We start from the raw sequence: 13,446 nt of genomic DNA on the forward strand, positions 1-13,446 counted from the left end.
AACAACTGTGCAAACCCACACTATAGCGATAAGACGGAATGCAAATGAGTCAAGCGTATGAAAAGTGACAACAGGCTAGGATAAAGGCATAAAAAAAGGGCTACGCTGAATGCAAGCTGCCAATAGCTTATGAAAACACTCCTAAGTGACCCTTGCTACACACGCCCAACCTTGCTTAGTGCTTCATGGAATGGTTACAAGCTAGCGATTCCCCGTGTCACAATACCTTTGTTCCAGTAGGATAGCTGCCATGCCCGCAATCACAGCATTCAGTTTTGGAGCCACGGTCTGCCGTGCAGCCAGTCAGAGGCCCTAACCCTACACACATACACGCCACAAACCAGCCAGCCGACCGTTCATATCCCGATCCAAGATGTCCTCCTCAGACATCGATCACCGTCCGTTCTCCAAACCAAGAAAGCCCAACTTCAGACCATAACCTCCATCGCCCCAAACCAAAGCAGCTTCCTAAGGAATTTGGGACCAGAAGCACGAACCGGGTATTTTCAGAGTCCAGGCCTCCCGCTGTGCCAGCCCAGCGTTACCACCAGGGTTCTCCAATGACGCTAGATCCGGTTGTAGTAACCACGTATAGCCATCGGGTACTGATTACCAGTCTCCTAGATCAGGTCGCCTTATTAATTGTATATTAAAGCCCCCGGGTTACCTTTCAACGTCTCAAACGACGAACCAAAAGGTTGACCAGGGCAAAGACATTCCACAATACTTAGGTCATGTTTCCAAGGAAATTCATTGACCTGATGTCTTTCTGATCTTGCAAGACACAAGACAACCAATTCTGAGGACTTACACTCGATGCACACTGGAGTCAAATTTTCCTGATCAAAATTAAATTGTACTTTCAACATGTCAAACAATGATAAAGGAGCTAATCCAAAACTAGCTAATATTTTACTTGTAAACAACTTGTAGAATTTACAATCATCCTTTATCTTAAACAATTAATCACTGCAACATTGACATAAAAATCGCAAAAACAACACTGACAGTGTGGCAAGCATTTGCAAAACCACAAATGCTTTGAATTACATTTACATCTGTGAAGGGCAAAATCCAAAAATTGAAACTCAAGTTTTCACACAATGAAACATTCATTCAAGTCACAAATTCTATCAAAAATAATGTTTTAAAAACTGTGTCAATGGCTGAAATCCACAACTCCAGAAGGACACAATTCTCTTCCATAGAACAAGTCAAATATCAAATTAGTCGTGTTCCCGAGTATGTTCTCCTAATCCAGAGATTCACGCGATTTAATCCACAGGATTTAGGGGATTTCGGACCTTTCAGACTTTCAGATGATAGAAGACAAGATGACAGGTGGGGGTTAAAGCATACATCTAAGGCTATTATACGATCGTCTATACCGGTACATGGCAAAGTGCGGGAATTGACTTACTATGAGGTACATGTACGGCACATCAATTGAAACTGACTGGATGAAAATGCTTAGCAGAAATCAGATGAGTACCAGTCACAGGCAATACACATTGCATGAAATTTTGACTGGTTACCTGGTTTGGCTGAGCAAATAATTTCTCTACTTAGCAGTTTCAAGAACCTTGCCCCTCTTTCTTTCCATTTCTAATTTTTAGGGGTTATACATGTATCTCTCGAAACTGCCTTGACAGGGGGTGGGGAGCTAATATACTAAACATCTAGCCCCAAAATGATGCTTCATTGCTAGTTTAATGTTAATGACTCCTAGACAATTTATAAAATGTAACATAACTAAACGATATGGATGTTTTCCTGGTGTAGAGGCAATCATTCAAAAAAATGAAATTGCTAAAATACGGTGAGTAAGCTACATGGACCAATGGCCATGAATGTCAGTGTTTTTTAGACTGATGAATTGCCCACGACTCCAGAGATAATGTCCGGTTCACTCCAGGGCCTTCCCAGACGATCAGTGCTGATGTGGGAGAACATATGAATTATTCATGCTTCGATACGAGTCAAGTGGTGCGGAGCTGCTTGAAGACTCGACTGGGCAGATTGGTCAGTCTTCAGTGTCCAGTCAAACTGACCACAGAGTGCGTAGAAGTCTGGACAGTGACCAGTGCAATGTATTGATCTGCCATCTACTTCAGTACTTGTTTCACAGTTGAGTTCACGTTTAAGAAATATGTCTTTCTTTTGATTTGGATGTCATGGTGACTTTCTGATAGTGATTTTTTTTTTTAATTCAGCTGAACTAAATTTTGCTCTTTTGCCTTTACATTAATTACTACATCAATGGAGGACCAAACCAATCATGAAAATAACTCTACAGGTTCAGTAACAATAATAATTTGGTGGCATGCATATGACTCAAGAATGCTTTTTTCCCTTCCTTTCCTTGACATCAAAGCGTAACCAATCTACAAGCATGGCTGATGTTACCGCCCCTGCCTCCCTCTTCAGCATGATTTCTCTAGAGAGAGTAGAACAGGGTGCGACCAAGCGCCTCAAAGTGCAAAAACAGATTATCGAGTTAACGCACTGGCGATCAAAAGCGCCAACCAAAAGCAACAAACCCCTGACCTTGGTTGTGTGAATCCCCTGGACTCCGGATGTGGCATGTGCCGTGAGACACCAGACTCCAATGGTCGATACAACCGGACAAGGCTGAAGAAAAAAATACTGACCAATCGGCAACTATGGTGTCTGACCAACTGTCTGGGAAATAGAGGAGGCACGCTTCAGTCAAATGAATGCCATCTGTGACCAAAAAATCTCGCGTCACTCCAACAGTCTGCAATCGTGCGGAACCTCACCATCTCATACCAGACTAGGTTTTTTTTTTACACTCCCCCTATTTTTCCTTCTTGACTGAAGAGTACATGTTGCACTGACCTTAAATGAATGGGTGGGAAATAAAGTACACTTGAGGAAAAAAAGGTGAAGGTTGATGGTATTCATCTATTTTTTCCCCCGGTGTTTCCACACTTAGCTTCTATTGACAAAAGTCAAAGAAATGGTTGCACAATGGAATGTATTATTGTAATAAAAATTCTAACAAAATGAAAAATAAAGGCCATGCGTATACTAGACATCATTTCTTTGCATCATACTTTGCAGCAACGTTTGACATTTGCTAACATGTCAAAGCACAAGTTAGCTGTAGTGTAGAAACAAGATGATTGCATGTTTGATTCTACAAGTTGGCATACATGGAATGTACATGTAAATCAAGAACTACGCAGTGCCACAAACTATTGGCCCCAGTATAAGTTTCTTGGCTTTGTGGTTTCATGGTTTATTTTACACAGAATCATGAACAAACATTACAATGAAATAACTTACAGGTTTCACAAAAAATAAAATCTGTGGAGGGGGCCCCAAAGAAGCAAAAGCTTGTAAACAAGGGTCCCTTGCATTTGCAGAAAGTATAACATAAATCATGTGCCTAATCGTACTACAGTTTGGGTGTAAGACACAACTTGAACTAGATTTGATTTTTATAGCCTCAGACTTAAAATCTAGCAAGCAATTAAATGAAGTCTGCTTGCAGAGGTCATATGGTCATTATGTTATGAAAGTAATGAAGCGCTGAGAGGGGGGGGGGGGGGAAATGCTACAGCCTTCTCCTCAAGGGACTGCACCCAGACAAACCATCTGGTTTTTCCATCATCTCTTCTTGGGGAATAAAAAAAAACTACAAGAAATAAACTAAAACTGTCCCAAGGTTCTATGAGGTCAAATGTTTGCCTGGAGTTCTTTGAATCAGGTTTGGGGGGAAAACTTAAATAGTTTCACAGGAAGATGATATATTAATAAAAGAGACCCTGTTTAGAGCATAATTAGGGTAATATGATGGATATACATGTATAGAGAAAGATACATGTAGATTGTGCTGCGTTGACGTTTGCATATGAAAATGCCAACCTTAACATGGAATTATTTTCCTAATCACAAATATTCGTATTAGAATACAATATTCCGTATGAAGAGTTCTAGATTATTGAAACAGACTGAAATTCATGTCCTTGCCCACATCTTCTTTTTGTTCAAAGTTATAATTTTTCTATAAAATGATTTGATAGTGGCAGTGTTAATAAAGGTGGTACATCTTTTCTTGCTTTATTTTGACACATCATCAGAATAAAGATGTTAAAATGGGTCCTGCCTTTTAGCCCAAGTGGATTGACAAGATAAGGCATGATGGATTTCCCCGACAACGATCTCATGCCTACATCAGACTACTCAGGCCCCCCCCCCCCTTTCCAGGCTAATTCTCCATCGGCGATTTTAAGCCGCTATTCTGCCTGTCCCAGCTTCGATCCGAGTCACACCGAATACAGGGAGATGCCTATATGGCTCCGTCGGCTATAGCGTGAATCTAAAAGCAATCTACCCTTACACATCGCCCCAAGGTGGAAGTCAGCCAGCAAATTGCTGACTGCTTGGACATGTTTGTGACACGCTAGCGAGCAGCTCTGGGCTGAGCTGACTTGCTCACTGTCTCTCACTCATTCTCCCTCCCTTCCCACTCCCACTCCCCCTCCCCACCCCTACGATAGCCTTCACTGCCTCTCATCCTTACAACCATCTGGTCATTTCTAAATCTTGGTTCTGCATGAGTGAAAGCCGGATGACTACTCAACTGGATTCCACCCAGTGCCTAGGCCAAAGTGTGCCTCATACGATGATAGTTGGAGTCTAACGCGGCCCGGTTCGGGTGAACACACGCTCACAGCCATCTCTCTCCTCTGCTGCTAAACCGATAGAGAATTGGAAAAGGAGGGGGGGGGGGGAATGACTGGACTTAGGGGAGGAAAAAGTGCAATGCACCATGCAGGCGACAACTGGCAAGACTGGATTGGGGGACTATAGGTTCTAATTCAACACGTATTCATCCGATTTGTGGGTGCCATCCAGAATTCATCATCTCACTGTGTTATATTGGACAATCTAACATGACGTATGACAGACATACATGATTCAAAGGGAAACAAATTCAGATAAAAATAAATGTGCAGGCTGCAGGGTGATATTACTATTAGGTTTACAGCTGAATGTTATGGGGTTTTAAACAGCTATGCTTGTAATGAGAAGAAAGCGATTTCTATTTTACATTGTGTTATGAAATTCAAGGGGTAAATTGAAGTGAAATGTTGATTATTACAATGCAATCAAATTGAATAAGTCATTAACTCAAAGCTACCTTGGATAGTAGAGAGAACATGTATAAAACAATTGTTGAGGTATTATTTTGACAACAAGCAATATTTCTGAAATATCAGGGTTATGTCACTCGCGGTATTTCATTCGTTCAAAGGCCTCAAATAGTCAACCAGCTGAAAAGTATTGCAAGTTTCTGCAACAGTTTGGCTCACATCATTTGTTTTTTCATGCAAGATATTTATGTGAGGTTTGCAAAGGTTGATTTGATGTGTTGGTCTTAATTAACACAGCAGTCGATTTCGTTTTGTTTTGTTTTGATGGTGGGGGGGGGGGGGGTTTGAAGTATATGTAACTGCAACTTTTTTCCTCCTGATTTTAGTACACTCACTTATCTCACTACAAAACCCCTGTACCTCTTAACCCCAGACCAACTCAATAAAGTAATTTTGTTTTCAAGCCAGCTTAGTTCTCTGTGGCAGTGACTTTAATGCAGGATTTGGACTCCCAGAAAGTTGTACTTGTTAACAGATTGCGGCAATCAGTAGAGGTCAGGGGTCAGCGAGAAACCATTTTGCCGGAGGAGAAGCACCTGTGCTGTGTTGGCAACAAGGACTGAATGACTCCCACAGCATAGGAACTTAATTGCATGTAGATTCTTTCATATTCTGATGGTCCATCAGGCAGTTTAAGAGTTTTTTCTATTCTTAGGTATCTTGCAAAGGTTTGGTGATGCCAACTTATTCACGATTACCTATCCATACCATCATAATGTACTGTATTCATCGATTCATCAGTATTTTATGCTGACGGCTTTAGGCTCATTATTTTTTACATTGGAGTATACTTTCATCCATAAGTGGTATCAATATCGCAATGTGGTAGTTTGTGATAACTGGTAAATGGCCAGATAGGAATTTTTCTGCAATACGGAAGGTGGAGGTATTTTTCTTGGATCTTGGCTTTGAACTTATAATTTCATCTATAAAGTGGTATCAACATTTCTGGTATATGGTCTCCCATTGAAATATCTAGTGAGCAAAGAGGACTCTTAAGTTTACAGAAGGTGACTTTTTTTCACTGGTATCTCTGGAATATTTCAAGGTCCCAAAACCAAACTTTCGGTGTGGTATCATTTCAAATGTATCCTCCTGTCCCCGAAGGTATCAGGTCTGTCCTTTCCACGGCAGCCAAAGATAGCAAACCAAGGGGGCATAGGCCAGCCACCCAAAACTGGTATTAGTGGCTAAAAGCTCTCCACGGTCACGTAAGCTGATCTGTGTTTTAGTTATGCCATGAAGATCTCTTCCAAACTGGCTAACCGGTCATAGCACTTTTCAAAAGGTGCATGCCAATAGATTCCAGTACAATGGTGATTCTTTTTCTTTCTATTTGGTGATATTTTTTTTCCCTGTTGGTAGCTGAAGCACATGGTGGATTCGTGGAGAGGGAAACGTGGCCGAACTTGAGGACAGGCCCCGAAGACAGTGCAGCACTAAGCCAAACAAACGGTGGCGTCTCCCGGGCGAAGACAAACAAGTATCTCAACGTTCGTTCTGTAAACAATCGGCAGGTTTATGGCCAGAAGGCCCGGACTCCATTTCACCTTGATGTTCTTGAGTTGCAGATGGGAGTGCGAGTGTGTGGTCTCTGGCTGTAAAGTGTCTCTACCCACAAGTGGCACTCTCAAGACCCAGAGAAACAATTTCTACAGTTCTCTGTGTAAGTGTGTTTTTTTCCCGTCCCCATAAAAATCTGGCCATAAAAGTGAAAACACAGCCTTATACGGTACTACAGAGGAAAACGTGTTCGTCTCAATTGTGTGATGGTTGATTTGATTCGCTATACTCTGGACATGTTTAAATTTGCAATTCGTTAATACATCCTTAATTCAACATCATCTAAAATATATCCAACATTTTGTAGTGAAAAGATTACAGGCATTTTCAATCGCGATTTTCCACACAGAACAGAGATTTGTATTCAAGAGCTTAATAGCTCCACAATATTTCACATATTTTATTTGAGTTGGTTGGTTGGTTCAGTCCCGTCATGGCTGATGGCTCGTGACCTAAACAATGTTTCTCCACAAGAAGGGGCCAACAAACACTGAAGCAAACATTCCTCCAATAATCTAGTTCTTTGATAACGTTTTACCCCAAATGACTGCCCTGTTTAAAGTACAGTAACTCTCTCTCCTTCCCCCTCTCTCCTTTTCTCTAAAATTGAAGCCCTTAGGCTGACAATAAATCCCCATGCAAACATCTGTTTAATACCTGAACGACCAGAATTTGAAAACATTTAATTTAAACCGAGGTGTCTTTTTCTCTTTTCTCTTTCAATAGCCGACGCGAAGTAGAATAGCTGGTTTCAGGTCAACTTTTCGACTGAAAGCCCAGCTTTCCTCTGGCTCCTATTATTAATCACCCAATAAAATTAACACTATCAAAATGTTGAAATCAGGGTCTCTCCTCACCTCTGAAAAAAAAAAGCTCCCCTTCTGAAAAGCACGCTCGGCTCTGTTCACCGTCTAAACTAGTACATAATTAATAGCCTTGCCAACTTAGTACCAATCTCGCTGTAAAGAGATTCATTGTTAACACAATCTGACATTTGTCCCAAGTTAGGAGAAAAACCTAAAAAAGAAAGAAAGAAAAAAGAATTGAAAGGGTCTTTTGTTGGGGGTTAGTTATCGCCAAAGCAGATAGCTATTGCCTCGGCCGAACAAATGCTGGTGAAGGAATAAGGCCAAGCCTAATGGCCAACCATGGATAACAGAGCCTAATGTGTGACTACGCTGCCTCAAGGAAGCACGCCCAAGGAGTGACTGAGCAGCCTTTAGAAAACCAACAGGCGCTAATCCATTGCCACAGGTTGCATAATATTCAATCTTAACGGGCGGCGGCAGCAAAATGCTCTAGTCTGAAGCCTGTTGGCCGGTGGCGCACAAACTGCTGGTGAAATAACACAGTACTGGGTTTTCTAGCACTGAAAATAACAAGTCTGAGATATCATGTACCACAAAAATGGGTGCGGGATTATACACAGAACTGTGTGTAACACTGACATGCGCCTCCATCTTACCAGAGGTTGGTCGTAATAGTTCTTTTGCTTCCCTTGTCAGACCATAGAGGTCAACCAGTCAAATGAAATATGTTGGGCTATCAACTTTGATAAGAAACACTCCCAGCAACCTTTTTTCCTACCATCCTGATAACGGTTCAGTTTGGATGCCTTTACTCGGCAGGGTGAGGGTGTGTGCGTGTGTCCCTAGGGTAAACCTGAGCTGAGCCTCTCAAGTTGGGTACAACAAACTGCACTGTCTTCCATTTCAAACCTCAAATACGTGATTGTTAGTACACCATTTTTGCTGACGACTTTTCGTTTGGAAAATGTTACAGTCCTGCCTTGTATTTCTGCCATTAAAGCTGATAGCTGCATGTCATGCGTGGTATCAGTTATTCGTTAGTTACATGTGGTGTCAAATTAATGTGTAAGCATTCAGATTTATGTAATAATACAATGATTTATAGTGAATATTTCAGGTTCAAATTGAGGGTTCTATAGTTTTTATGGTTATTTGGGGTGTGGTGTATACATCAATATTTTACTTAGACTTGTTGAACATACATGTACATATTGACTGGTTTCCTGTTTCTCCAATGTAAACACACTCCATAAAAAAAGTACCAGGGAAAGAAAGTTCTGTGATTTTGTTTCAAAAGTACCATTCCCTATGAAGAGAACTCAGAAAAAATATGAAGACAATAAATCCGAACAAGGAATGCATTCATCTTTATATTAAACTAGTTACCATGTGAATGATATCTCTTTGTGAGTTGTGTGGTTCTGAGAAGAACCAGTTGGTTTAACTCAACGTTTTGAACCCTACATCAGGAGACAGTCTCCTGATGACAAACAGAGCATGGTTTTACCACAAACATCGATCATGTCCACCATGCAAACCATTAAGTCTCATTCAAACTAGTGACCTTTTTACAGATACATGTAGGAAGCATTCAATACAGTATGTATGCACTGCATCCTGGGATAGTTTGCGATACGAATGGAGATTTGTGCAGAACGTACTCTCCCACAACACAGCAAATATATAAACCTTCACGGCGCATTTCTGTTCTTGTGGCCATCCACAAAAGTGTCTAAGATTGAGCAACAACTGAAGATGAAGTCAACTATTTCATGTTTATTCCATAATCCTTGATCAATACATGAATGCAAATCAATGAGACTACGAGCGATAGATACCAATATCCAATTAGTAAACAATCTATTTTTTAGCCTCGAACCAAGTTTGAAAGCTTGGTGCATTGTTCACCGATTAAAAAATAGGATTTTGTGAACAAGACAAAATGCTGTTTTGATGAGAAGAAAACATGATGTTTTCTACTCATGAAGCAGAGCACATGATGCCTCAAGGCTATTGAACAGAGGGTCATAATTGCCTGTGTAATGTATATTGATCAGTCTGGGAGCCATCACTAACATATTTACCATTGAACGCGACTGTACTTTTCACATGCTGATGTGTTTTGTGTTTGAATACCAAGCTGAACTAGATTGGTTTGACTGAAGTGTGGGTGAACAGTTGTGACTTAACATTGTTTATTTGTTAGTTTGCTGTTTATTTGTTGTGCTATTAATGAAAGGTTGATGTACATGTAATACTCATGCATGTAATCTTAAAACCAATAGTGAGAGTCGAACAAATTTTTGTTTTCAAAAATATTGTGTTGTACAAGCAAACCTGTGTGATCTAGTGGTTGTAGGTCAGGAGCCTTGTAAGTCAACATTTTTCTCCAATGCACAACAAGAACAGGTAGAATATCTAAACAGGGTGAATATGAAGACAAGATCCCCTGACTTTTCCCTGAGGCTGATGATTCCCTGCGAAATGTCAAACATTCCATGAGGATTATTTTAAAGAGAGGACAGCCAATTCTTATTGTCTGGAAAGATGCGTAATATTCTCACTGCATAAACTCTAAAAAGCCACCACTGCACTGTCAGTCGATGAACACAAGACACACAAATGCCTGGTGAAACCCTTTCTGTTCCGGGTCACAATCAAAGTCCCCGAGTTTTCCCTGATTGTTGTTATTTTCCCCCAAATTCACTAGGTTTTCCCTGACTGGGAGAATGGAGACTCATTAAAGATACATGTAAGCCCCTGTATACAAAAATGTTATGACTGTTGGTCGTCATGTCATTGTACATAAATAAATTGCTCTTAAAGAGTTAGAAATTTAAAATCATTAAACAGAAACTCACTGACAAGGTTTTTGTAACATATGAGTCAAAGATGTAATGTTACAGATGAAAAAACTTGGCCAAATGTTCAACTGTTATCCGTTAGCAAAGAGAGCTTTCAGGAGTTTGTGGTGTTGGTGTTGTCATTTGGAGTGGAGTGGGGAGGACTGTTTTGTGAATTCTGTCAATTACATGTACAACACCAGTACAGACCTCATTGTTATATTGAACATTTTGTAAAAAAGAAAAATTAATAAAAACAAGTGTTCAACTCCATGCCTTGTGTCCAGCAGTAAGCTTTCAACTTGTCACAATGAAATGACAAATTTAATTATTTTTTTTTCAATCCAAAAACATTTTGCAAATGGTAGCATTCTCCGTTTGCAATTTAATTATTTTGACTATCTTGGTACCTATACATTTGCAAACTCAGAAAAACCTAAAAAGAAGTGCGAAAAGCTTATAAGTAGCAAAATTACAATACAACGAAGATGTTCTTTTTTTCCTTTTCATAATTAGCAAATTGTTTGCAGCAGGTTCATTTATTGTTAATGCAGTTTTTTTCATAGACAGAATACTGTATGTATCCACGAAAATCTCATGTTATGAAAATTACGAGAATGTTTTTTTTATTGCTGAAATGAAAAATCTGAATATGAATGCTTCTTTTGCCAAGTGAGCTTAAGTTATCAAGGAAATTATATATAGCCTTTTTTAAAAACAAAATAAATTTGCCAAGGTCGGCTTTCCGTTGAGTTTCATAATCCTGACTTGTGCCAACAATGAGGGGGTTGGCTCCACGGATGTGATGCATTAATAACAAATTGCAGGCCCAAGCCCAGGCCGTATTCACACCTGCCATTTTAAACAAAAGCTAGAGGCCGCTGGACATTTGTGTCTGGGGTTTGGTTTTTTTGTTGTTGTGGGTCTTTTATTGGTGTTGTCATTTGGAGTGGAGTGGGGGAGGGGTGTTTTGTCACGGTGCACACCACACGCCATTGAACTCACACAAGCAGCCTGGTAATTTACAAACCACATTCGGGGAATGTTATACATTTTGATTTGCTAAGTATTATTGTTACCGGTAGTTGTCCTTGTGTCCATTCAATATGGGCTAATAGAGCACAAAGCAATGATGAAATCCTATTTTTTGAAAACATATAGACCCAAAACGTGACAGATCTCGAGGTCTTTTCCCTGCTTAGTCAGGCACTATGTTGCAGTTTGTGAGCGAACACAATTAAATACACATTTTGACTAACCATGCTAACACAAGAGTATTCTGAATTCAAGGCAGTAATTTTACCAGCATCGTTACTTAAGTTAGCAAAGTAAATACGACAAGATGAATTACAGATAATTTTTGTTCGTTTTAAGCTTAAGTGAGCAAAATATATGAAAGAAGTGCTCCTTATTTGGAATGATCTCAAAGGTGAGATAACATCGTGATTCAAGAGTGAAAATGACAGTAAATCAAACAAAATCATTCATTGTGACAATCATATTTCAGAAGTGACACGGCCACTTGTCAAAAGACAATGTGAAAAATGACACAGATACGTAACCAAAATGCCGCGCTTGACAGCACGCGCCTAATTACATCAAACCCATCGCTGCAGATTAAAAATCATACATGCATCGCGAGGAGAATTTCATGCATATATTAATCCACCGTAATTAATCAAACACTGTCTCGTCCATTCAGCAGAATTACTGGCAACTTATGACCAACGCGAAGAGGTGAAATTAAAAAAATTGTGCAGAACAAGACAAGGCCTCAAAATTACATTGAGAATAGAGACACTAAACGTTGTTAGTACAGATTATAATACTACTAGAGAACTCAAAAGACTTCATGAAAATGATAAATACAAAGACAGGATAAAAATGTAAAAAGACATACCCAGTGAAAAGATCTTCGTTTTCGACAATCTTCTTCCAGAAGACCTCCATGACGATCGGAACCAAGGTGAAAACCAAAAATTACACCATACACTGATGTACTTTTCTTGTTCAGTTGATGGTCAGTTGCTCAGCCAAATAACGGTGGAATATCCGCACGTCTGACACACGGCAAACCACGCTAAAATGGAAACAGTTAGCTTGAGAACACAACCGGTGTGTTGGATGAAAACTAGTAGGCGACCCGTCGGATGGTCAGTTATTATGCTGGTGGACTTTGTTGCAGACTGAGATGTTGACAAGATCCAAAAACACTACTGCTACCAATGACAACAGCACAGCACAGGTAGATTGGTTGGCTCCTGATCCTCACTTGCTGAGACTGTGGTGGGTTTGAGATGGAGGTGCCTGGGCTTAAAACATCAGTGAAAGACACAAGGATGAAACTGGTTGTCAAACCTCAAGAGTGGATTCAACTACAACCGAGCCAGACTAGAGAACAGTCCTCACTGAATCAACAGCAGCAAAAGAAGGTTGGCAGCATGGTTAGTATTCAGCCTCACTTGGTTGTGGTAGGACGGCCCGGGTCTGGCCCACAATCCTAGCCAGTAGCTTGTCAAATGCCTGGGCTGGCATATCTCCCTCTCATATTATAGGCCTTTTCTATCCCAGCTATGCGCACACTGCACTATCTCTGCCTTTACACTGTGTTCTCGTACGGCCACAGTACACGTACACTCTACCTCATAAAGTTCAGTCAAGGCCAACATCAACCCCTCAGCTTGCTGGTAAACGGTGCCACGACAGCCTGTAATGAACATGAACTTAGTGCATGGCCAGCCACAACTGGACCAGTGTGTGTGGTTCCCACGTCGAGGCTCCCCGGCATGCTGGAGATTTGTCCAACCGAGGAGGCCGCGGAGCCTCTTTCATGAAAGGCATCAGACCAACTATGCCAATTTGCATGGTGTATGGCCAGGCCCATTGCACAGCACAAGAGCTTGAATGGAAACACAGCAAGGACAAATCAAAAGGGGTGACCTCCTTTTGGGGGGCTGGAGTCATTCAGCAGAAAATATTGCGATTAAATGGGCAGGGGAAATATATGACAGTTGAATGATAACAAGAACGCCTATATTGTGGACCCGA

At 40.6% G+C, this 13,446-nt stretch overlaps 1 protein-coding gene across 1 annotated transcript in view; it reads right to left on the reverse strand.

Moving 5' to 3' along the window:
* Positions 1 to 13,202, reverse strand: part of LOC119740484 (vitamin D3 receptor-like) — a 43,501-nt gene extending 30,299 nt beyond the window's left edge. Inside the window, exon 1 of the mRNA XM_038215808.1 lies at positions 12,299 to 13,202. Within this exon, the coding sequence (XP_038071736.1) occupies positions 12,299 to 12,348 (50 nt within the window). The 5' untranslated portion in view covers positions 12,349 to 13,202. The remainder of the gene's footprint in view (positions 1 to 12,298) is intronic.
* Between the last annotated feature and the right edge of the window lie 244 nt (positions 13,203 to 13,446).

The sequence above is a fragment of the Patiria miniata genome, unplaced genomic scaffold (genome assembly GCF_015706575.1).
Source record: "Patiria miniata isolate m_02_andy unplaced genomic scaffold, ASM1570657v1 HiC_scaffold_5, whole genome shotgun sequence".
Taxonomy (NCBI): Eukaryota; Metazoa; Echinodermata; class Asteroidea; order Valvatida; family Asterinidae; genus Patiria; species Patiria miniata.